We start from the raw sequence: 26808 nt of genomic DNA, 5'->3' as shown, positions 1-26808 counted from the left end.
TTGCAAATTTGAATATAGCCTTACTTGCTTCCTGCTTGCTTGGAGCATTTTTCCTAGAGCTACTGAGATGCTGTCTCCCGGGCTCAGAGTCCTAAACATTTCCACCAAATAAAATAACTCTTTACATTCAGGTTGTGACTATATTTTTAAGTCGGCACTTCCAACAGAGTATGGGCAAGGCAGGGTGGGCAAGTTTGAGAGGTGTAGGATTGCAAAGTTCCAATAATTCCAGGGTATCTCTGGTTGTCAGTGCTTGGCTCTGGAGTGGAAGATATTGGCCTAGCATGTGAGCCTTAGATAAAGGAGGTGGTTGGAGGGATGGGCTGTGAATTGGTTAGTTTGCATCTGAAAAGCAGATGGCAGGCAAGTTCTGTATTATCCCTAGGAATTAGCCCTGGGAGGGAGAGCCTCGCCTGGATTAGCAAGGTCCCTAAAATATCAAAGTATCATTAAATACAGAAAATTTTAAAACATGATTAATACATCTGCCAAGGGTATAAAATAAACAGGGTGACAATATACATCCTTGACATACTCCTTTCTCGATTGGGAACCACTCTGTAGTTTCATATCCAATTCTAACTGTTGCTTCCTGACCTGCATACAGATTTCTCAAGAGGCAGGTCAGATTGTCTGGTATTCCCATCTCTTTCAGAATTTTCCACAGTTTATTGTGATCCACGCAGTCAAAGGCTTTGGCATACTCAATAAAGCAGAAATAGATGTTTTTCTGGAACTCTCTTGCTTTTTTGATGATCCAGCGGATGTTGGCAATTTGATATCTGGTTCCTCTGCCTTTTCTAAAACCAGCTTGAACATCTGGAAGTTCACGATTCACATGCTGTTGAAGCATGGCTTGGAGAATTTTGAGCATTACTTTACTAGCGTGTGAGATGACTGCAATTGTGCAGTAGTTTGAGCATTCTTTGGCATTGCCTTTCTTTGGGATTGGAATGAAAACTGATCTTTTCCAGTCCTGTGGCCACTGCTGAGTTTTCCAAATTTGGCGGCAAGTTGAGTGGAGCATTTTCACAGCATCATCTTTTAGGATTTGAAATTGCTCAACTGGAATTCCATCACCTCCACTTGCTTTGTTCATAGTGATGCTTCCTAAGGCCCACTTGACTTCACATTCCAGGATGTCTGGCTCTAGGCCAGTGATCACACTATCGTGATTATCTTGATTGTGAAGATCTTTTTTGTACAGTTCTTCTATGTATTCTTGCCACCTCTTCTTAATATCTTCTACTTCTGTTAAGTCCATATTGTTTCTATCCTTAATTGAGCCCATCTTTGCATGAAATATTCCCTTGGTATCTCTAACTTTCTTGAAGAGATCTCTAGTCTTTCCCACTCTATTGTTTTCCTCTGTTTCTTTGCACTGATCCGTGAAGAAGGCTTTCTTATCTCTCCTTGCTATTCTTTGGAACTCTGTATTCAAATGGGTATATCTTTCCTTTTCTCCTTTGCTTTTCACTTCTCTTCTTTTCACAGGTATTTGTAAGGCCTCTTCAGAGAGCATTTTGCTTAAAGCTCAACATTCAGAAAACTAAGATCATGGCATCCAGTCCCATCACTTCATGGCAAATAGATGGGGAAAAGGTGGCTGACTTTATTTTTCTGGGCTCCAAAATCACTGCAGATGGTGATTGCAGCCATGAAATTAAAAGACGCTTACTCCTTGGAAGGAAAGTTATGACCAACCTAGACAGCATATTAAAAAGTAGAGACATTACTTTACCAACCATGGTCCATCTAGTCAAGGCTATGGTTTTTCCTGTGGTCATGTATGGGCATTTGATTTTTTTGCTGTAGACCTTTGTTTTCCAGAGCTCCCATATATTTGTTTCAATTAGGCTAATAGTTGCTTTTTAAATCCAACCAGTCCATTCTGAAGGAGATCAGCCCTGGGATTTCTTTGGAGGGAATGATGCTGAAGCTGAAACTCCAGTACTTTGGCTACCTCATGCGAAGAGTTGACTCATTGGAAAAGACTCTGATGCTGGGAGGGATTGGGGGCAGGAGGAGAAGGGGACGACAGAGGATGAGATGGCTGGATGGCATCACTGACTCGATGGATGTGAGTCTGAGTGAACTCCGGGAGTTGGTGATGGACAGGGAGGCCTGGTGTGCTGCGATTCATGGGGTCACAAAGAGTCAGACACGACTGAGCGACTGATCTGATCTGATCTGATCTGATGGCTGATTCATGTTGAGGTTTGACAGAAAACAACAAAATTCTGTAAAGCAGTTCTCTTTCAATTAACAAATGAATAAATTTGTAAAAAATAAAGCAGAAAGCAAATATAACATATTAACACATATATATGGAATCTAGAAAAATAGTATTAATGAGCCTATTTGCAGAGAATGAATGAAGACACAGATGTAGAGAACGGACTTCTGGACACAGTGAGGGAAGGAGAGGGTGGGACAAATAGAGAAAGTAGCATTGACATATATACACTATCATGTGTTTTAAAATAGGCAGCTGGTGGGAAGTTGCTATGTAACACAGGGAGCCCAGTCTGGCACTCTGTGATAACCTAGAGATAAGGGGATGGGAGGGAGGCTCAAGAGGGAAGGGATATATGTATGATTATGGCTGATTCATGTTGTATGGCATAAACCAACACAACACTGTAAAAAAATAAATAAATAAAAGAACTACGAAAATAAAATAAAATTGTATTTGTGTCTTTGGTGCAAACTAATGCTAGTGGTTGGCAGCCCCATGCAGGATGGTCCCCATGCAGCACCAGTATGGTCCAGGAATGCCAGTGGACCAGGGATGCTAACACAGAACTGAAAATCTGACACTGTTTATCCTAACATGAATTTCCAGATGCAGAAGTTGTCATTGCTGTTGTTCAGTCACCAAGTTGTGTCCAACTCTTTGCTACCCCATGCACTGCAGCACACCAGGATTTCCTGTCCTTCACTATATCCTGGAGTTTGCTCAAACTCATGTCCATTGAGTCAATGATTCTATCCAGCCATCTCATCCTCTGCCACTCTCTTCTCCTTTTTCCTTCAATTTTTCCCAGTGTCAGGGTCTTTTCCAGTGAGTTGGCTCTTCTCATCAGGTGGCCAAAGTATTAGAGATTCAGCATCAGTCCTTACTGTGAATACTCAGGGTGAATTTCCTTTAGGATTACCGCATTTGATCTCCTTGCAGTACAAGGTAGATGAACAGTCAACTCTAGCAGATGATAAAACAAGATCTGAGGAACCTCCTTGCTTGACTGTTTGATTTGCTGATCAGCCCCTGCTCAGTGCCTTACCGACAAGCTACAGATTTTAGATGAGACACTCACCACTCTTGGGCACATTTTATCTGAAAATGAGAGTGTTGAGCTGGACAATCCCTTGGGACCCTTCCAGTTCTAAAATGCTCCATCCTGGTAAATATCCATCCCTCACCCAGAATTTAAGCAGAGGTAGGGTTACGCGACTGACCGTGCAGCAGAAGTGCACCGGCTGTGACGGACCGTGCAGAAGCATGGCCAAGAGGAGCTACCCTTGCCCGAGGTCAGGGTTGGCGGCCGGGAGGAGCTACCCTACATCCAAGGAGCAGTGGCTGCGCGGCCGCAGGAGGGCCAAGAGGAGCTACTCCACGTTCAAGGTCAGGAGGGGCGGCAGTGAGGAGATACCTCTCATGCAAGGTAAGGAGCAGCGGCTGCACTTTGCTGGAGCAGCTGTGAAGAGATACCCCACGTCCAAGGTAAGAGAAACCCAAGTAAGGTGTTGTGAGAGGCATCAGAAGGCAGACACACAAACCATAATCACAGAAAACTAGTCAATCTAATCACATGGACCACAGCCTTGTCTAACTCAATGAAACTAAGCCATGCCCTGTGGGGCCACCCAAGATGGGCGGGTCATGGTTGAGAGGTCTGACAGAATGTGGTCCACTGGAGAAGGGAATGGCAAACCACTTCAGTATTCCTGCCTTGAGAACCCCATGAACAGTATGAAAAGGCAAAATGATAGGACACTGAAAGAGGAACTCCCCAGGTCAGTAGGTGCCCAATATGCTACTGGAGATCAGTGGAGAAATAACTCCAGAAAGAATGAAGGGATGGAGCCAAAGCAAAAACAATACCCAGTTGTGGATGTGACTGGTGATGGAGGCAAGGTCCAATGCTGTAAAGAGCAATATTGCATAGGAACCTGGAATGTTAGGTCCATGAATCAAGGCAAGTTGGAAGTTGTCAAACAGAAGATGGCAAGAGTGAACGTCGACATTCTAAGAATCAGCGAACTAAAATGGACTGGAATGGGTGAATTTAACTCAGATGACCATTATATCTACTACTGTGGGCAGGAATCCCTTAGAAGAAATGGAGTAGCCATCATGGTCAACAAAAGAGTCAGAAGCACAGTACTTGGATGCAATCTCAAAAACAACAGAATGATCTCTGTTCGTTTCCAAGGTAAACCATTCAATATCACAGTAATCCAAGCCTATGCCCCAACCAGTAACACTGAAGAAGCTGAAGTTGAACAGTTCTATGAAGACCTACAAGACCTTTTAGAACTAACAAATACCCAAAAAAGATGTCCTTTTCATTATAGGGGACTGGAATGCAAAAGTAGGAAGTCAAGAAACACTGGGGGTAACAGGCAAATTTGGCCTTGGAATACGGAATAAAGCAGGGCAAAGACTAATAGAGTTTTGCCAAGAGAACGCACTGGTCATAGCAAACACCCTCTTCCAACCACACAAGAGAAGACTCTACACATGGACATCACCAGATGGTCAACACCAAAATCAGATTGATTATATTCTTTGCAGCCAAAGATGGAGAAGCTCTATACAGTCAGCAAAAACAAGACTGGAAGCTGACTATGGCTCAGATCATGAACTCCTTATTGCCAAATTCAGACTGATATTGAAGAAATAGGGGAAACCACTAGACCATTCAGGTATTACCTAAATCAAATTCCTTATGATTATACAGTGCAAGTGAGAAATAGATTTAAGGGACTAGATCTGATAGACAGAGTGCCTGATGAACTATGGATGGAGGTTCATGACATTGTACAGGAGACAGGGATCAAGACCATCCCCATGGAAAAGAAATGCAAAAAAGCAAAATGGCTGTCTGGGGAGGCCTTACAAATAGTTGTGAAAAGAAGAGAAGCTAAAAGCAAAGGAGAAAAGGAAAGATATAAGCATCTGAATGCAGAGTTCCAAAGAATAGCAAGGAGAGAAAAGAAAGCCTTCCTCAGCAATCAATGCAAAGAAATAGAGGAAAACAATGGAATGGGAAACTAGAGATCTCGTCCAGAAAATTAGAGATACCAAGGGAACACTTCATGCAAAGATGGGCTCAATAAAGGAGAGCAATGCTACGGACCTAACAGAAGCAGAAGATATTAAGAAGAGGTGGAAAGAATACACAGGAAAACTGTACAAAAAAGATCTTCACGAACAAGATAATCACGATGGTGTGATCACTCACCTAGAGCCAGACATCCTGGAATGTGAAGTCAAATGGGCCTTAGGAAGCATCACTACAAACAAAGCTAGTGGAAGTGATGGAATTCCAGTTAAGCTATTTCAAATCCTGAAAGATGATGCTGTGAAAGTGCTGCACTCAATATGCCAGCAAATTTGGAAAACTCAGCAGTGGCCACAGGACTGGAAAAGATCAGTTTTCATTCCAATCCCAAAGAAAGGCAATGCCAAAGAATGCTCAAACTACCGCACAATTGCACTCATCTCACACGCTAGTAAAGTAATGCTCAAAATTCTCCAAAACAGGCTTCAGCAATACGTGAACTGTGAACTTCCAGATGTTCAAGCTGGTTTTAGAAAAGGCAGAGGAACCAGAGGTCAAATTGCCAACATCTGCTGGATCATCAAGAAAGCAAGAGAGTTCCAAAAAAACATTTATTTCTGTTTTATTGACTATGCCAAAGCCTTTGACTGTGTGGATCACAATAAACTGTGGAAAATTCTGAAAGAGATGGGAATACCTGACCACCTGACCTGCCTCTTGAGAAACCTGTATGCAAGTCAGGAGGCAACAGTTAGAACTGAACATGGAACAACAGACTGGTTCCAAATAGGAAAAGGAGTACATCAAGGCTGTATATTGTCACCCTGCTTATTTAACTTATATGCAGAGTACATCATGAGAAACGCTGGGCTGGATGAAGCACAAGCTGGAATCAAGATTGCCGGGACAAACCTGAATAACCTAAGATATGCAGATGACACCACCCTTACGGCAGAAAATGAAGAGGAACTAAAAAGCCTCTTGATGAAAGTGAAAGAGGAGAGTGAAAAAGTTGGCTTAAAGCTCAACATTCAGAAAACTAAAATCATGACATCTGGTCCCATCACTTCATGGGAAATAGATGGGGAAACAGTGGAAACAGTGTCAGACTTTATTTTTTGGGGCTCCAAAATCACTGCAGATGGTGACTGCAGCCATGAAATTAAAAGACGCTTACTCCTTGGAAGAAAAGTTATGACCAACCTAGAGAGCATATTGAAAAGCAGAGACATTACTTTACCAACAAAGTCCATCTAATCAAGGCTATGGTTTTTCCAGTGGTCATGTATGGATGTGAGAGTTGGACTGTGAAGAAAGTTGAGTGCCGAAGAATTGATGCTTTTGAAGTGTGGTGTTGGAGAAGACTCTTGAGAATCCCTTGGACTGCAAAAATATCCAACCAGTCCATTCTAAAGGAGATCAGTCCTGGGTGTTCTTTGGAAGGACTGATGCTAAAGCTGAAACTCCAATACTTAGGCCACCTCGTATGGAGAGTTGACTCACTGGAAAAGACTCTGATGCTAGGACGGATTGGGGACAGGAGGAGAAGGGGACGACAGAGGATGAGATGACTGGAGGCATCACCGACTCGATGGACACGAGTTTGGGTGAACTCTGGGAGTTGATGATGGACAGGGAGGCCTGGTGTGCTGCAGTTCATGGGGTCGCAAAGAGTCGGACACGACTGAATGACTGAACTTAACTGAACTGAGGGTTATGTAGGAGCCTGGCAGGGTACAGATCATGGAGTTGCATAAGAATCGGACACGACTTAGTGACTAAACAACAGCAACAACAATAGGGTTATGTGGGGTAGAAGTGAGGGGACAGACATCTCCTCTATAAGCAGCAGACTGGCAGAAGAAGAGCTTGGGGTAGCACCCAGATTGTAGTGAGAAAAGGGCATACTTGTGCACCCAGTGGGTGAACACTCACCGGCTTATTCTCCCCAGGCTGAGCCTAGTGGGTGGCACCCTCAAGGCTTGATATAAGAGGAGGCTCTCTCCTGTTTCTGTAAGGGCCAGGATTTCTGAGCTTCAACACTCTCTCACCTAATTTAATAAATGTCTCAAATGTGTGGTCTCACACCTGGGAGACAGGTTCTGAGGCTGCAGTGCTCTGCTCCCTGCTCTGGCAGCCTGGAACTCAACCATACTCACAAGTAGACACTCAACGAGTGACAGCAAACTGAATGGCCCTTGACTTTTCATACAAAAGAACAGGATGCTTGGCCATCGGTAATATTATACAAACACTGTCTATGCAAACATCAAACTACTCACTTTTGGAGTGCCTTGTGTTGTTCCTGACTACACTTACCCTAACTCAACATCAACCTTTGTTTGTTTCACACATCCGTTGCCTACCTCCTGTTGGAAGGGTATGGAAGGATGGGGAAAATGGCCCAGAAAAAGTGCTGGGATACCCAGAGAGGGAAATGCCACCTGCATGAGATCAGGTGGACATCTGCCCACCCAGTGAATAAGGGTAAATGATATCAGCAGCCTCCCTGCACCGTGCTTGGCTGGGGAGGGTATTAATGAGACCACTCCTGTGTCCCCAAGAGAGAATTGAACCTAGAAAGAATCTGGTTGTTTAGTGTCTCCTGAGCACTGGGAGGGGGCCAGGCAGAGTGTGGGACCCTGAGCCCTCTTACCTCAACTGTCCTCTTGCTGTACCACCTGGACATCTGGTCAGGTCTGTGGCCTGGGAAAGGGACGTACTCTTTTCTGTAAATGGTCTGGGGGGTTTTCTCAGTGGCTTTTATGAACTGAAAAAAAAAAAAAATGTTTTTTTTTAAGGATAGTTTCTGTGATGCCCCTTCTCAAACTTCTGCTGCATCCCCTCAGTTCCCAACCATTAGAAGCTGGGCAGGGAAAGGGTAAATAGGCGTCCTGCACAATGTGGACTTGATTGTACCCCCTCCCTTCAGTACTTGAAAAGGAGTGCGTTCAGGGACTTGGCACTCCAGTCCAAGACCCCTTGGGAAAGCTGTTTGGTGTCACCTGGTCGCTCACGGTCTACACCTGTTTCCTTTCTCTCTTCTCACTCCCTGCCCCTCCTCCCTCCTGCTTGACTCTTCCCTTTCTTTTTCTTCTTTGTTTCTCACTCTTCCAAGTTCTATGCTTTCTTTCCCCTGAAAATGAATGTTAGAAGCTCAGTTGTGTCCAACTCCTTGCAACCCCATGGACTGTAGCCCACCGGGCTCCTCTCTCCATGGAATTCTCCATGCAAGAATACTGGAGTGGCCAGGGCCACCATGCCTTCCATTGGCATTGGCCCATCTCAGTAGGGTGAGAACAGCCTCTGCACTGGTTTTGTGTCTACAAGAGACACTGGGCACCCTCAAGCTTTTCCTTGGACTCACAGAAGAGGTGGCCCAAGTCCTCTGGAGCCCCACCATTGCAGTTGAAATAGAAGCCCAGAGAGAGAATTTCTGTTGATCAGCAGGCTCGGGAGCTGACTGCAAGTAACACCAGAGAGGCACTCACGAGCCTTTTGAATTTCAACCACCAGTAGCACCTGTGCAGGATGCCTCATCTAAACAACAAACAAAACAAAAATACAAACCCAATCATCAGTAGACAGGATTACCACCTCACTCAGCCTTGCCCATCAGAGGAAAAACAAAGAAACAAAAATTCAGCACAAATCTCACCCTATACAAAGCTTACACAAACCACTGGACCAATCTTAGGAGGGCAGAAACCAAAAGAAAGGTAGAATTCAACCTTGAAGCCTGGGAAAAGGAGAACTCAAACACAATAAGTTAAAAAGACAAATAATGAAAATGCAGAGAAATACTACCCAAATGAAGGAACAAATTAGAAACACAGTAGTCCAAATAAATGAAGAGGGAATAGGCAAACAACTGGAAAAGAATTCAGAATAATGACAGTAAAGATGATCCAAAACCTTGAAAACAAAATGAAGAAAATGCAAGAATCAATTAACAAAGATCTAGAAGAATTAAAGAATAAACACACAGAAACAAAAAACACAATTACTGAAATTAAAGCTAATTTGGAAGGAATCAATAGCAGAATATCTGAAGCAGAAGAACGAATTGGTAAGCTGAAAGATAAAATGGTGGAAATAACTTCTGAAGAGCAGAATAAAGTAAAAAGAATAAAAAGAACTGAGGATAGTCTCAGAGACCTCTGGGACAATATCAAACACACCAACATTCAAATTATAGGGGCCCCAGAAGAAGAAGAGAAAAACAAAGGGTATGAGACAATTTTTTAAGAGATTATAGTTAAAAATTTCCCCAACATGGAAAAGGAAATAGTCAATCAAGTCCAACAGGCTCAAGTCCAAGTCCAAGGAGTCCCATACAGGATAAACCCAAAGACAAACATGCCAAGACACATACTAATCAAAGTAACAAGGACTAAACACAAAGAAAGAATATTAAAAGCTGCAAAGGAAACACAACAAGTAACACACAAGGGAAACCCCGTACATTTAATGGCTGATAATTTAGCAGAAATTCTGCAGGCCAGAAGGGAATTTCTGGATATATTTAAAGTACTGAAAGGGAAAAATCTACCACCAAGATTACTGTACCCAGCAAGAGTATCATTCAAAATTGATGGAGAAATAAAAAGCTTTTCAGACAAGCAAAAGTTAAGAGAATTCAGTACTACCAGACCAGCTTTACAACAAATATTAAAGGGATTTATATAGTAAAGAAATACAAGAGAAGGAAAAATACCTACAAAATCAACCCTAAAACAATTAAGAAAATGGCAATAGGAACATATATATCAATAATTACTTTATATGTAAATGGATTAAATGTTCCAAGAAAAAGACGCACACTGGCTGAATGAATATAAAACAAGACCCATATTTATGCTGTCTACAAGAAACCCACTTCGGACCTAAAGACACATATAGAATGAAAGTGAGAGGATGGAAAAATATATTCCAGGCAAATGGAAAGCAAAAGAAAGGTGGAGTAGCAATCCTCACATCAGACAAAATAGACCTTAAAATACAGACAATTACAAGAGGGACACTTGTAATTAAGATTAAGGAGGGACACTACATAATGATCAAGGGATCAATCCAAGAAGAAGATATAACAATTGTAAATATCTATGCACCCAACATAGGAGCACCTCAATACATAAGACAGACACTAGCAGAAATAAAAGGAGAAATTCACAGTAGCACATTAATAGTAGAAGACTTTAACACCCCACTTGCACCAATGGACAGATTGTCAAAACAGAAAATTAATAAGCAAATGCAAGTCTTAAATGATACATTAGATGAGATGTATCTCATTGATATCATCAGGACATTCCAACCAAATGCAGAAGAATACACCTTCTTCTCAAGTGCACATGGAACATTCTCCAGGATAGACCACATCTCAGGTCACAAGTCAAACCTCAGTAAATTTAAGAAAATTGAAATCATAACAAGCATCTTCTCTGACCACAATGCTATGAGACTAGATATTAATTACAGGAAAAACTGTAAAATGGAGATTAAACAATACATTTCTAAATAACCAACAGGTTACTGAAGAAATCAAAAGGGAAATTAAAAATTTTCTAGAAACAAATGACGGTGAAAATATGACAACTCGAAACCTGTGGGCTGCAGCAAAAGCAGTTCTAAGAGGGAAGTTTATAGTAATACAATCCTACCTCAAGAAGCAAGAAAAACATCAAATAGACAACTAACTTTACACCTAAAGCAACTGGAAAAAGAACAACAACAAAAAAAACACAACAAAATTAGTAGAAGAAAAGAAATCATAAAGATATGAGCAGAAATACATGAAAAAGAAATGAAAGAAACAACAGTAAAGATTAATAAAACTAAAAGCTGGTTCTTTGAGAAGATAAATAAAATTGACAAACTTTTAGCCAGACTCATCAAGCAAAAAAGGAGAAGAATCAAATTAACAAAATTAGAAATGAAAAAGAAGAAGTTACAACAGACAATGCAGAAATACAAAGGATTATAAGAGACTATTATGAACAACTATATGGCAATAAAATGGATAACTTGGAAGAAATGGACAGATTCTTAGAAAAGTTCAATCTTGCAAGACTGAACCAGGAAGAAATAGAAATTAGGGACAACCCAATTACAAGCACTGAAATTGAAACTGTGATCAAAAATCTCTCAAAAAACAAAAGCCCAGGACCAGATGGCTTCACAGGAGAATTCTATCAAGCATTTAGAGAAGAGCTAATGCCTATCCTTCTAAAATGCTTTAAAAAATTGCAGAGGGAGGAACACTTCCAAACTCACTCTGGGAGGCCACCATCACCCTGATACCAAAACCAGACAAAGATAACACATAAAAGAGAAAACTACAGGCCAATATCACTGATGAATATAGATGCAAAATTTCTCAACAAAATTTTAACAAACAGATTTCAGCAATGCATCATAAAGCTCAAACACCATGATCAATTTGGGTTTATTCCAGGGATTCTTCAACATATGCAAATCAATCAATGTGATACACCATATTAACAAACTTAAAGATAAAAACCATATGATAATCTCAATAATGCAGAAAAAGGCTTTGACAAAATTAAGCACCCATTTATGATGAAAACTCTTCAAAAAATGGGCATAGAAGGAACCTACCTCAACATAGTAAAGGCCATATATGATAAGCCTAGAGCAAACATTAGTCACAATGGTGAAAAACTGAAAGCATTCCCCTTAAGATCAGGAACAAGATGAGCATGTCCACTTTCACCACTATTATTCAACACAGTAGTCAACATAGGAAGTCCTAGCTACAGCAATAAGAGAAGAAAAAGAAATAAAAGGAATCCAGATCAGAAAAGAAGTAAAGCTCTCACTGTTTCCAGGTGACATGATACTGTACATAGAAAACTATAAAGAAATTATCAGAAAATTACTAGAGCTAACCAGTGAATTCAGCAAAGTCACAGGATACAAAACCAATACACAGAAATCACTTGCATTTCTATATACTAACAATGAAACATCAGAAAGAGAAATTAAGGAATCAATCCCATTCACCATTGCAACAAAAAGAATTAAATATCTAGGAATAAACTTACCTAAGGAGACAAAAGAACTGTACACAGAAAATTATGACACTAATAAAAGAAATCAAAGTCGACATAAATGGAGAGATATTCCATGTTCCTGGGTAGGAAGAATCAATATTGTGAAAATGACTACACTACCAAATGCAATCTACAGATTCAATGCAATCCCTAGCAAATTACCAATAACATTTTTCACAGAACTAGAACAAAAAATTTCACAATTCAAATGGAAACACAAAAGACCCTGAATAGCCAAAGCAGTCTTGAGAAAGAAGAATGGAGCTGGAGGAATCAACCTTCCTGACTTCAGATTATACTACCAAGCTACAGTCATGAAGACAGTATGGTACTGTCATAAAAACAGAAATATAGACCAATGGAACAAGATTTAAAAAAAAAAAAAAAAACAGAAATAAACACATGCACCTATGGATACCTTATTTATTTATTTATTTATTTTTACAAAGAAGGCAAGAATACACAATGGAGCAAAGAGAGCCTCTTCAATAAGTGGTACTGGGAAAACAGGACAGTGACATGCAGAAGAATGAAATTAGACACTTTCTAACACCATATACAAAGATAAACTCAAAATGGATTAAAGACCTAAACGTAAGACCAGAAACTATAAAACTCTTAGAGGAAACTATAGGCAGAACACTCAATGACATAATTCAAAACAAGATCCTCTATGACCCACCCCCTAGAGTAATGGAAATAAAAACAAAAGTAAACAAGTGGGACCTGATTAAACTTAAAAGCTTTTGCACAAAAAAGAAAACTATAAGCAAGGTGAAAAGACAACCTGCAGAATGGGAGAAAATAATAACAAATGAAACAACTGACAAAGGATTAATTTGCAAAATACACAAGCAGCTCATACAGCTCAATACCAGAAAAACAAACAACCCAAAAAACTGGAAATAGAACTGCCATATGACCCAGCAATCCCACTGCTCGGCATACACACCGAGGAAACCAGAATTGAAAGAGACACGTGTACCCAAATGTTCATCACAGCACTGTTTTTAATAGCCCGGACATGGAAGCAACCTCGATGCCCATCAGCAGATGAATGGATAAGAAAGCTGTGGTACATATACACAATGGAATATTACTCAGCCATTAAAAAGAATACATTTGAATCAGTTCTAATGAGGTGGATGAAACTGGAGCCTATTATACAGAGTGAAGTAAGCCAGAAAGAAAAACACCAATACAGTATACTAACACACATATATGGAATTTAGAAAGATGGTAACAATGACCCTATATGCGAGACAGCAAAACAGACACAGATATATAGAACAGTCTTTTGGACTCTGTGGCAGAGGGCGAGGGTGGGATGAGTTGGGAGAATGGCATTGGAACATGTATAGTATCATACATGTGAAACAAATTGCCAGTCCAGGTTTGACACATGATACAGGGTTCTCGGGGCTGGTGCACTGGGATGACCCAGAGGGATGGGATGGGGAGGGAGGTGGGAGAGGGGTTCAGGATGGGGAACACATGTACACCCATGGCAGATTCATGTCAATGGATGGCAAAACCAACACAATATTGTAAAGTAAAAATAAATAAGTAAATAAACCCATACGTCTGCTTAAAAAAAAAAAAATCAAAAAGTGGGAATAAGACCTAAATAGACATTTCTCTGTTTAGACATACACATGGCTAACAAACACTTGAAAAGATGTTAAACATTGCTCATTATTCAGTTCAGTTCAGTTCAGTCGCTCAGTCATGTCCGACTCTTTGCGACCCCATGAATCGCAGCACACCAGGCCTCCCTGTCCATCACCAACTCCCAGAGTTCACTCAAACTCATGTCCATCGAGTCAGTGATGCCATCCAGCTATCTCATCCTCTGTCGTCCCCTTCTCTTCCTGCCCCCAATCCCTCCCAGCATCAGAGTTTTTCCCGATGAGTCAACTCTTTGCATGAAGTAGCCAAAGTATTGGAGTTTCAGCTTTAGCATCAGTCCTTCCAAAGAACACCCAGGACTGATCTCCTTTAGGATGGCCTGGTTGGATCTCCTTGCAGTCCAAGGGACTCTCAAGAGTCTTCTCCAACACCACAGTTCAAAAGCATCAATTCTTCGGCACTCAACTTTCTTCACAGTCCAACTCTCACATCCATACATGACCACAGGAAAAACCATAGCCTTGCTCAAAAAATAAAATTAAAAAAAAAAAAAAATAAAACTCCCAGGTACCTGTAAAAAAAAAAAAAAAAAGAAAAATGCAAATCAAAACTACAATGAGCTATCACCTCACACCAGTCAGAATGGCCATCATCAGAAAGTCTACAAACAGTAAATGCTGGAGAGGGTGTGGAGAAAAGGGAATGCTCTTGCACTGTTTTGGGAATGCAAATTGATACAGTCACTATGGAAGATGGTATGAAAGTGAAGTGAAAGTGAAGGTCCCTCAATTGTGTCCAGTTGTATCCATGGACTATATAGTCCATGAAATTCTCCAGGCCAGAATACTGGAGTGGGTAGCCTTTCCCTTCTCTGGGGGATCTTCACCACCCAGGGATAGAACCAGGTCCCCCGCATTGCAGGCAGATTCTTTAGCAGCTGAGCCACAAAGGAAGACAGTATGGAGACTCCTTAAAAAACTAGGAATAAAACCACCATATGACCCAGCAATCCCACTCCTAGGCATGTACCCTGAGGAAATCAAAATTTAAAAAGACACATGTATCCCATTATTCATTGCAGCACTATTTACAATAGCTAAAATATGGAAGCAACCTAGATATCCTTCTAGAGATGAATGGATAAAGAAGTTGTACATATACACAACGGAATATTACTCAGCCATAAAAAGGAATGCTTTTGAGTCAGTTCTAATGAGGTGGATGAATCTAGAATCTATTGTACAGAGTGAAGTAAGTCAGAAAGAGAAAGAGAAATATCATATTCTAACACACATATATATGGAATCTAGAAAAATCGTACTGAAGAATTTACTTACAGGGCAGCAGTGGAGAAACAGACATAGAGAATAGACTTGTGGACATGGGGAGAGAGGAGGAGAGGGTGAGATGCATGGAAAGAGTAGCATGGAAACTTACACTACCATATGTAAAATAGATTGCCAACTGGAATTTGCTGTATAGCTAAGGAAACTCAAATAGGGGCTCTGTCTCAACTTAGAGGGGTGGGATGGGGAGGGAGATGGGAGAGAAGTTCAAAAGGGAGGGGATATATGTATACCTATGGCTGATTCATGTTGAGGTTTGACAGAAAACAACAAAATTCTATAAAGCAGTTATCCTTCAATAAAAATAAATAAATAAATTTTAAAAGAAAAGAATACTAGAGTGGGTAGCTATTCACTTATCCAGGGGATCTTCCCCATCCAGGTATTGAACCCAGGTCTCCTGCATTTATTTACCATCTGAGCCACCACCAGAAAAGCCCTATTATATCACAATTTTTCATTGTTTTTTGAAATTCATTGTAGTAAAAGATGCATAATAAAATTTACCATTTTGACTATTTTTATTTTTATTTGGCTGCAGTGCATATTAGTTGCAGCACAAAGGATTTTTAGTCTTGGCATGCAGAATCGTTTTAGTTGTAGCATGTGGACTCTAGTTCCGTGTGTGTGTGTGTGTGTGTGTGCGTGCACGCACGCACTCAGTCGCTAAGTCATGTCCAACTCTTTTGTGACCCCATGGCCTGTAGGCTGCCAGGCTCCTCTGTCCATGGAATTTCCCAGGCAAGAATACTGAAGCGGGTTGCCATTTCCTTCTTCAGGGGATCTTCTGGACCCAGGGATCAAACCCTCATCTTTTGGTTCTCCTGCTTTGGCAGGCAGGTTCTTTACTACTGATCCACTTAATTAGGTGCGTCCCTAATTAGGGATCAAAACCCAGGTCCCCTGGGAGTTTGCAGTGTTAGCCATTGGACCACCAGGGAAGTCCCATTTTTAACTACTTTTAAGTGTGCAGCTCAGTGGCATTAACAACATTCACATTGATGAGCAACCACCACCTCCATCCACTTGCAGGACTTTTTCATCATCTCAAACTGAAACTCTGTCCCCTTTAAGCAACAGCTCTCCATTCTCCCTTGCTCAGCACCTGGCAACCACCATTCTGCTTTCTATTTCTATGAATTTGACTACTCTGCTGTACCTCAGATCTTCCCAGGTGGCGCTAGTGGTAATTCCGCCTGCCAGTGCAGGGGATATAAGAGACGTGGATTCCATCCCTGGGTCAGGAAGATCCCCTGGATGAGGGTATGGCAACCCACACCAGTGTTCTTGCCTGGAGAATCCCATGGACAGAGGAACCTGGGGGAGGAGGTCCATGGGGTTGAAAAGAGTTGGACACGACTAAAGTGACTGAGCACACACGCACACACTGTATAAGTGGGAGTACACAGTATTTGTCTTCTGGTGACTAACACTGCACTATGGACGGAGGTTCATGACATTGTACAGAAGACAGGGATCAAGCCCATCCCCAAGAAAAAGAAACGCAAAAAAGCAAAACAGCTGTCTGAGGAGGCCTTACAAATAGCTGTGAAATGAAGAGAAGTGAAAAGCAAAGGAGAAAAGGAAAGATATACCCATTTGAATACAGAGTTCCAAAGAATAGCAAGGAGAGATAAAAAGCCTTCCTCAATGATCAATGCAAAGTAATACAGGAAAACAATAGAATGGGAAAGACCAGAGATCTCTTCAAGAAAATTAGAGATACCAAGGGAATGTTTCATGCAAAGATGGGCTCAATAAAGGACAAAAATGGTATGGACCTAACAGAAGCATAATATATTAAGAGGAGGTGGCAAGAATACACAAAAGAACTGTACAAAAAAGATCTTCACGACCCAGATAATCACTATGGTGTGACCACTCACCTAGAGCCAGACATCCTGGAATGTGAAGTCAAGTGGGCCTTAGGAAGCATCACTACAAACAAGCTAATGGAGGTGATGGAATTCCAGTTGAGCTATTTCAAATCCTGAAAGATGATGCTGTGAAAGTGCTGCACTCAATATGCCAGCAAATTTGGAAAACTCAGCAGTGGCCACAGGACTAGAAAAGGTCAGTTTTCATTTAAATCCCAAAGAAAGGCAATGCCAAAGAATGTTCAAACTACCACACAATTGCACTCATCTCACACGCTAGTAAAGTAATGCTCAAAATTCTCCAAGCTGTGTTTCAACAGTATGTGAATTGTGAACTTCCAGATGTTCAAGCTGGTTTTAGAAAAGGCAGAGGAACCAGAGGTCAAATTGCTAACATCCACTGGATCATCAAAAAAGCAAGAGTTCCAGAAAAACATCTATTTCTGCTTTTTGACTCTGCCAAAGCCTTTGACTGGGTGGATCACAACAAACCATGGAAAATTCTGAAAGAGATGGAAATACCAGACCACCTGACCTGCCTCTTGAGAAACCCATATGCAGGTCAGGAAGCAACAGTTAGAACTGAACATGGAACAACAGACTGGTTCCAAATAGGAAAAGGAGTACATCAAGGCTGTATATTGTCACCCTGCTTATTTAACTTATATGCAGAGTAAATCATGAAAAACACTGGGCTGGATGAAGCACAAGCTGGAATCAAGATTGCTGGAGGAAATATCAATAACCTCAGATATGCAGATGACACCACTCTTATGGCAGAAAGTGAAAAAGAGCTAAAGAGTCTCTTGATGAAAGTGAAAGTGGAGAGTGAAAAAGTTGGCTTAAAGCTCAACATTCAGAAAACTAAGATCATGGCATCCAGACTCATCACTTCATGGCAAATAGATGGGGAAACAGTCAAAACAGTAAGAGATTTTATTTGGGGGGGCTCTAAAATCGCTGAAGATGGTGACTGCAGCCATGAAATTAAAAGACACTTGCTCCTTGGAAGAAAAGTTATAACCAACCTAGACAGCATATTAAAAAGCAGAGACATTGCTTTGCCAACAAAGGTCCATCTAGTCAAGGCTATGGTTTATCCAGTGATCATGAATAGATGTGAGAGTTGGACTGTGAAGAAAGCTGAGCACTGAAGAATTGATGCTTTTGAACTGTGGTGTTGGAAGACTCTTGAGAGTCCCTTGGACTGCAAGGAGATCCAACAAGGCCATCCTATGGGAAATCAGTCCTGAATATTCATTGGAAGGACTGATGTTGAAGCTGAAACTCCAATACTTTGGCCACCTGATGAAAGAGCTGACTCATTTGAAAAGACCCTGATGCTGGGAAAAATTGAAGGTAGAAGGAGAAGGGGACAATGGAGGATGACATCTTTGGATGGCATCAGCGACTCAACAGACATGAGTTTGAGTAAATTCCAGGAGTTGGTGATGGACAGGGAGGCCTGGCGTGCTGCAGTCCATGGGGTTGCAAAGAGTCAGACATGACTAAGCAACGGAACTGAACTGAACATTGCTCTTAACTTAGTGTCTTCAAAGTTTATCTACACGGTAGCATGTTTCATAATTTCCTTTCTCTTAAAGATTGAGTAATATTCCATTGTATGTATATGCTCTATTTTGCTTATCCATTCCTCACTGAATTACTTCTACCTTCCAGTTCCTGTGAATAATGCTGTTAATAATATAAACATGCAAATATCTCTCTGCAAGAGCCTGCTTTCACTCTTGACAATAAATTCTTTCATACATAAAGTTTAATTTTGGTGAAGTCCAGTTTATCTATTTTTTCTCTTGTTGTCTATGTTTAGGGTGTCATATCCAAGAAGTCAGTGCCAAATTCAATGTCATGTAGCTTTTCTCCTGTTTTCTTCTAAGAGTTTTATAATTTTAGGTCTTACATATAGACCTAAAGACCTTACATATAGACCTAAAGACCTTACATATAGGTCTTTGATTCATTTTGAATTAATTTTTGAATATGGTGTGAGGTAGGTGTCCAACTTCATTCCTTTGCATGGGTATGATTGTAGCTGGGCTTTTCATATATGGTCTTTATTATGTTAAGGTGAAGTGAAAGTCACTCAGTTGTGTCCAACTCTTTGTGACCCCATGGACTATACAGTCCATGGAGTTCTCCAGGCCAGAATACTGGAGTGGGTGGGTGTTTCCTTCTCCAGAGGATCTTCCCAACCCAGAGATCAAGCCCAGGTCTCACGCATTGCAGATGGATTCTTTACCAGCTGAGCCACCAAGAATACTGGAGTGGGTAGCCTGTCCCTTCTCCAGCATATCTTTCTGACCCAGAAATGGAACCGGGGTCTTCTGTACTGCAGGCAGATCTTGGCTACCAGGGAAGCCCTGTGTTAAAGTAGTTAAAAGCTAAGTAGAATTCACCAGTGAAGCCATCTAGTCCTGGGCTTTTATTTTGGGGAGCTCTTTGATTACTGATTCAATTTTCTTACTAGTTATATGTCTATTCATACTTTCTATTTCTTCATGATCCTTTCTTCAATATACCCTCCTCTTCTTTGGCTCTTGTAACATTTTTTTACTTAGACTTCATTTTCTATGAAATTAATACAGTGCCACCTCATTCTCTTTGAGCTGATATTTGCAGGGAGTATCTTTTTCTAGTCTTTTATTTTCAACTTTTGCATGTCCTTAGATCTAAAAACAGTCTCATAGATGGTGGATGAAAAAAAATCGTGTTTTTTCCCCCATTCTGCAAATCTCTTTTGATGAGCATTTAATCTATTTACATTTAAAGTAATTACTGAAAAAAAAGAAAAAATAAAGTAATTACTGTTATTTACTTTTACCGTTTTGTTATTTGTTTTCTTTTTTGTCTTATAGGGCTTTTTGCCCCTCATTTTCACCATTACTACTTTTCTTTGTGTTTATTTAATTTTTAGTAGTGGCCTATTTTTCTTTCTCATTTCCTCTTGTGTATATTTTAGAGAGATTTTCTTTGTAGTTATCATGGGAATTATACATAACATCTTAAATTTATAGTGATCTATCTTATTTTTTAATTAATTTTTCATCTTTTTATTTTATACTGGAGTATAGCTGATTAATAATGTGATAGTTTCAGGTGGACAGCAAAGGGACTCAACCATCCATACACATGTATCCATTCTCCCCCAAACTCTCCTCCAGTCCAGGCTGCCACATAACCTGGAGCAGAGTTCCCTGGGCTATATAGTAGGTCCTTGTTGGTTATTCATTTTAAATATAGCAGTGTGTACATGTTTATCCCACACTCCCTAATTATCCATTCTCCCCTCCCTTCCCGCACTGGGAACCATAAATTCATTCTCTAAGTCTGTGAGTCTGTTTCTGCTTTGTAAATAAGTTCATTTGTATCATTTCTTTTTAGATTCTGTATAAGGGATGTCATATATTATTTCTCTATGTGACTTACTTCACTCAGTATGATAATCTCTATGTCCATCCAAATTGCATAACAATCTATTTAAAATTCATACTATCTTGCGTTAACTCATTAATAAAAACCCACTCTGATATAGCTTTGCCCTCCCTCATTTTATGTTATTGATGTCACAAATTACATGTTGATATACTGTGTACCCATTAACATTAATTTATAATATTTTATGGTTTTGTGTTTTTTAATTGTGTAGAAAATAATGGAATTACAAACCAAAAGTACAATAATGATGGCGTCTATATTTGTGCATTTATCTTTACCAGGGGTCTTTATATTTTCATATAACTTCAAGTTACGATTTACCATTTCTCCATACTAACTTCAAGGACTCCCATTAGCACTTCCTGTAGGGAAGATGTAGCAGTACTCCCTCAGCTTCTGTTTATCTGGGAATGTTTTTATTTCTCCATTTTTGAAGGAAAGTTTTGTTGGCTAAGCTATTCTCAGTCAATAATGGGATGGGGTTTTTTGGGGTGTGGGGCTTGGTTTTGTTTAGGTTTTGGTTTGTGGGGACTAAGCCCTTTAAACATATCACCCCACTGTTTTCTGACCTCCAAAGTTTCTGCTGAAAATCTAATGATAATCTTATTAGGGCTCCCTTGTATGCGATGAGTCATTTTTCTCTTGCTGTTTTGAAGATTCTCTCCTTTTCTTTGACTTTCAACAGATTGATTATAATTGTCTCTGTGTGAGTATCTAGGGATTTAACTTATTTGGTCTCCACTGAGCTTCTGGGATTTGTAGATCCATATCTAGTGTGGGAAGTTTTCAGTCATTATTTATTCAAATAATCTCTCTGCCCCTTTCTCTTTTAATTTATCCCATAGTCAGTATATGTCAGCTTGAGGGTGTCCCACAAGTCTTTGGTCTCTGCTCTTGTTTCTTTATTCATTTCTCTTTTTGCTACCTAGGCTCAATAATTTCAAACAGTCTATCTTCAAGTTTTCTGATTCTTACTTCTGTCTGTTCAAACCCACTTTTGAATGTCTCTAGTGAATTTTTTTTTCATAAACGTTACTGTATATTTCAATTCCTTTATTTTTATTTGGTCTTCCCAGGTGACTGAGGGATAAAGAATCTGCCTGTGAATGCAGGAGACGTGGCTTTGATCCCTGGGTCAGGAATATCCCCTGGAAGAGGAAATGGCAACCCACTCCAGTATTCTTGCCTGGAGAATTCCATGGACAGGGGAGCCTGGTGGGCTACGGTCTATGGGGTCACAAAGAGTCAGACACAACTGAGTACACACACACACACACATTTTTGTTTGATTCCTTTTTAGAACTTCTATCTTTCACTAATATTCTCATTTTGCTTATATATTATTTTCCTGATTTCCTTCCATTCTTTGTTCACACTTCCTTTTAGCTTTTTAAGTATATTTAAGACAGGTTTCTTTTTGTTGTTGTTTTGTTTTTTAGTTTTTCTCTGGTACTACTGCTGCCTGTGTTTCTTCAGGGACTGTTTCTGCCACTTAATTTTTTTCCTTTGAGTGGACCATCTTTTCTTGTTTCTTTTTAAGTCTTATTTTTTTTTTTTTAACACTGAGCACTTGAGAGAAAAATAGCCATCTCTCCTGGTCTCTGCAGACTGGCTCCACACAAGGAAAGATCTCTACTAAGTAGTGGGCATGTTCTGAGCCTTGGAGTCAGTCAGGTATGAAGGTTTTAATTCTTCTTTGGACTTTTCTGAACATGAGCATGCATCCTGCCTACGACTCTGTGTCTGTGTGTATCTGTGCTTTTTATTTCTCCTTGTAAACATAGCTGCTTTAAAATTCCTTTATTTTTCCAAGAAGCCTCTCTCTGGTTTCTTTTCAGAGTCTTAGATGTTCTGTTGCATTCCTCTACCTATAATTTCTTACCCCCAGACCTTTGCAAACTTGTAGTCCCCTGGCAGCTTTCACTAGCTGTTGACCACTACTGCTTTCCAAGCTCTTCCTGGCCTGAAATATGAACCATCCACTTTTTCCTGTTTGAGCTCTGAGTTAGCAAAACAGAGACCAATCCCTCCGGCAGTTTCCAGACAAGTTACAGTGTTGCTCCACTCCCTCTGTGTTCCAGGGAGGGAACTGGGAGCTGGGCCACTGCTTCCCCCACACTGCACTGTGCTGTGCTGGGGCAGGAATGGGGGAGGGCAGGTAAAAACACCATGGAGTTTCCTACTATTTTGAATGTGGCTTTCTCTAAAATGGGCATTTGATTTTTTTGCTGTAGACCTTTGTTTTCCAGAGCTCCCATATATTTGTTTCAATTAGGCTAATAGTTGCTTTTTAAATCCAACCAGTCCATTCTGAAGGAGATCAGCCCTGGGATTTCTTTGGAGGGAATGATGCTGAAGCTGAAACTCCAGTACTTTGGCTACCTCATGCGAAGAGTTGACTCATTGGAAAAGACTCTGATGCTGGGAGGGATTGGGGGCAGGAGGAGAAGGGGACGACAGAGGATGAGATGGCTGGATGGCATCACTGACTCGATGGACGTGAGTCTGAGTGAACTCCGGGAGTTGGTGATGGACAGGGAGGCCTGGTGTGCTGCGATTCATGGGGTCGCAAAGAGTCGGACACGACTGAGTGGCTGAACTGAACTGAACTGGTGTTTCCGTGGGAAAAGAAGGGACCTGGAACTTCTTAGTCTGCCATCTTTCTGAAATTGCTCCAACTCTGCTCTCTTTTTTTTTTTTTTAATTTTATTTTATTTTTAAACTTTACATAATTGTATTAGTTTTGCCAAATATCAAAATGAATCCGCCACAGGTATACATGTGTTCCCCATCCTGAACCCTCCTCCCTCCTCCCTCCCCATACCATCCCTCTGGGTCGTCCCAGTGCACTAGCCCCAAGCATCCAGTATCGTGCATCGAACCTGGACTGGCAACTCGTTTCTTACATGATATTTTACATGTTTCAATGTCATTCTCCCAAATCTTCCCACCCTCTCCCTCTCCCACAGAGTCCATAAGACTGTTCTATACATCAGTGTCTCTTTTGCTGTCTCGTACACCGGGTTATTGTTACCATCTTTCTAAATTCCATATATATGCGTTAGTATACTGTATTGATGTTTTTCCTTCTGGCTTACTTCACTCTGTATAATAGGCTCCAGTTTCATCCACCTCATTAGAACTGATTCAAATGTATTCTTTTTAATATACTCCATTGTGTAAATGTACCATAGCTTTCTTACTCTGCTCTCTTTATGCAATCTCCTCTCAGTCAGTGTAGGATCAGCCCATAATCTCCCCGGGTACTGCTTTGCCTACCCGAAAGAATGCTTAACCATTCTTTCTTGCTCTTGGATTACACACACACACCTATTCCACAAACAAAAACAAGTGCAGTCAGAGCTAAAAAATGGCCCAAAGCTATGTCTGACCAGAAGGGTGACAAATGCTAAGGTTCCCACATGAAAGGAGCCTTTTCTAGCTCTCAGAAGTCACTATTAACCTTCCCCACACTTACACCAAAGCTACCAATTCTGTCTCACCCTCTTTCCTTTGACTATTTTCCAAGAAGATATGAAGATGTCTAGATGTCTCTGCAGAAACTTATGTGGGTCAGTCTTGATTGCCACAAACGAAGATACTCAATTTTATGCAGGTCAATTTAGGAAAAGTATTTTGAGATGGTCTTTAAGATACATGGGAACAACAAGAACACGCCTGTTCTGTTTTGAAAGTGAAAGGTGAAATGCGCAGGCAGGGCAAAGTTGTGGAACAGGCGCCAGAGAGCACCTGGACATGAAGACAAGGAGTGTCAAGCCTGCCTTGACAGGTAATACATCTGGAAGGACCAGCCCAGGGAGAGCAGATGTTCTTCAAATCAAGATGCAGCTAAATTAGGAACAGAGAATATCAGATGCGTAGAGACACTCCACTGACTATAGAACTTCAAGGCACAACCTTATTGACACCTGTACTATGATGTTTTCAAGATATAAATGGGGACTTTGATAACTGCTTGAATATAACTCCTCTGTGTTAGGGAGTCTCTCTGCACAGAGTTCCTAATGCCACCTTCTTAAGATCCAAGTATTTGTGGTCCTTGATTTAGAAATAATAATAATACCCTCGGGTGGTACAGTGGTAAAGAATCTGCCTGCTAATGCAGGAGACAAGGGATGGATCTCTGAGTCGGGAAGATCCCTTGGAGTAGGAAATGGCAACCCACTCTTTTCTTACCTGGAAAATTCCATGGACAGAGGAACCTGGCGAGCTACAATTCACGGGGTTGCAGAGAGTAGGACAGGACTGAGTGACTGAGCACACACGCACACAGTGCTCTCACTCATCCTCCCTGCCAGGTCTCCTTCTGAGCCCTCTGTCCACCTTCTTTTTACTTACCTTCCTCCTCTCCTCTGTCCAGTTTCCAGTGAGCACTCTGGTTGAATACTTGGTCTCAATCTTCCAGCTCGGCGTGGAGGATGACTGTGGACTTACGGCAGTAAGAAACTGCATTTGTCCCAAGCTTCTTTGACTTGACACAGTTTAAGGTTTCAGGGTGGGAGACGTTATGAAGCTGCTGAGTTTGGGGTGCCTTTTTTTCTTTTCAGCAGTCAGAATGGAGATGACACCCAGCTAAATTTGCAGGATTAAAGGGCCCTGAGAGTCCACTTTCAGCCTCCAGAAAGAGGTGATGTGATCTTGGATTCCCTACTGTTGACATTCTCCATGGTGATAGACTGTGAGTATAAATACTCTCCTTAAGGGGGCAGCTGATTCCTCAGAAGCAAAATTGATGTTAAAAAAGTAAATCAAACCAACAGCAGTCACCACAAAAGCAGGAGCCAGAAGGACCTGGTTTCCATGTCATGTAACTTCCTGGTTACCAAGAGGTATCATGCATGCTAGATTTTTATACCTAGATGAGCTGAGATAATTACATTCTACCGTTTAATGAATGCTGACATGCTAGGCCCATGCTGAGACCTTTACATGTACTCACTTGTTTAACCCTCAAAGAGTCCTATGAAGCAGGTGCCATAACTGTACCCATTTTATGGATGAGGACACTGAAGTAAAGAGGGATTAAGTAGCTACCTCAAGTCACACATCTGGAGACCTGAGATTTAAATCCATTCTGATTCAGTTGTTTTACCACTGGGCTCTGTTCATTGCTCGTCTGCCCCTTTGCCTAAGGGGCTTCCAGGAAGAATGCTAATAAATATGATTCATTCAGATCATCTTCATTCATTCATTCCACAGCCATTCTATCAAGCATATGCTACATTCAGAGCACTGACCTGGAATTATTAGTACAATGCATCAGTGGCTAGACCAGGGCTCCATCCCAATAGAGCTCAGTTCACTGGAATAAAAACCATGACTTTGCTTATTCATTAAGCCAAAAAATCAAGAACCAACCATCTAGATATATACCAATGGAGGGCTGGCTCAACAAACTGTGGCATATCATATGATGAAATACCCTGTAGCTGTTAAATGCTGACATAGGAAGATGCCTTGCAATATATGGTTAAGAAAGAAATCAGTAGGCTCCCCTGGTGACTCAGATGGTAAAGTGTCTGTCTGCAATGCAGGAGACCCGGGTTCAATTCCTGGGTTGGGAAGATCCCCTGGAGAAGGAAATGGCAGCCCACTTCAGCACTCCTGCCTGGAAAATCCCATGGATGGAGGAGCCTGGTGGGCTATAGTCCATGGGGTCACAAAGAATTGGACACAACTAAGTGGCCTCACTTTAAAGAAGCAGCACACTGTAGTCTTATTTTCAGTTTAGTTCAGTCTCTCAGTCATGTCCAACTCCTTGCAACCCCATGGACTACAGTACACCAGGCTTCCCAGTCCATCACCAACTCCCGGAGCTTGCTCAAACTCATGTCCATTGAGTCAGTGATGACATCCAACTATCTCATCCTCTGTCATCCTCTTCTCTTCCTGCCTTCAATCTTTCCCAGCATCAGGGTCTTTTCCAATGAGTCAGTTCTTCACATCAGGTGACCAAAGTATTGGAGTTTCAGCTTCAGCATCAGTCCTTCCAATGAATATTCAGGACTGGTTTCCTTGAGGATTGACTGGTTTGGATCTCCTTGTAGTCCAAGGGACTCTCAAGTCTTCTCCAATACCACAGTTCAAAAGCATCAATTCTTTGGCATTCAGCTTT

The 26808-nt window shown here is 41.0% G+C and overlaps 1 protein-coding gene across 3 annotated transcripts in view; it reads right to left on the bottom strand.

The window, feature by feature from the left end:
• The window catches only part of CFAP107 (cilia and flagella associated protein 107), a 30101-nt gene extending 4774 nt beyond the window's left edge, over positions 1 to 25327 (bottom strand). The window contains exons 1-3 of one of the 3 annotated variants that reach the window (XM_086343762.1): positions 25032 to 25155; positions 14018 to 14564; positions 7945 to 8058 (exon numbers count right to left, since the gene is read on the bottom strand). In XM_086343762.1, coding sequence (XP_086199888.1) covers positions 7945 to 7977 — 33 coding nt within the window. In that variant the 5' untranslated portion in view covers positions 7978 to 8058; positions 14018 to 14564; positions 25032 to 25155. Of the gene's footprint in view, positions 1 to 7944; positions 8059 to 14017; positions 14565 to 25031 lie in introns of all 3 variants that reach the window. The other 2 variants (XM_086343759.1, XM_086343761.1) reach the window with 2 other exon arrangements.
• Positions 25328 to 26808: the final 1481 nt, after the last annotated feature.

The sequence above is a fragment of the Bos grunniens genome, chromosome 16 (genome assembly GCF_055505025.1).
Source record: "Bos grunniens cultivar Pamir isolate PY7600 chromosome 16, Bosgru_T2T1.0, whole genome shotgun sequence".
NCBI lineage: Eukaryota > Metazoa > Chordata > Mammalia > Artiodactyla > Bovidae > Bos > Bos grunniens.
This window is presented reverse-complemented; position numbering and strand designations above follow the sequence as displayed.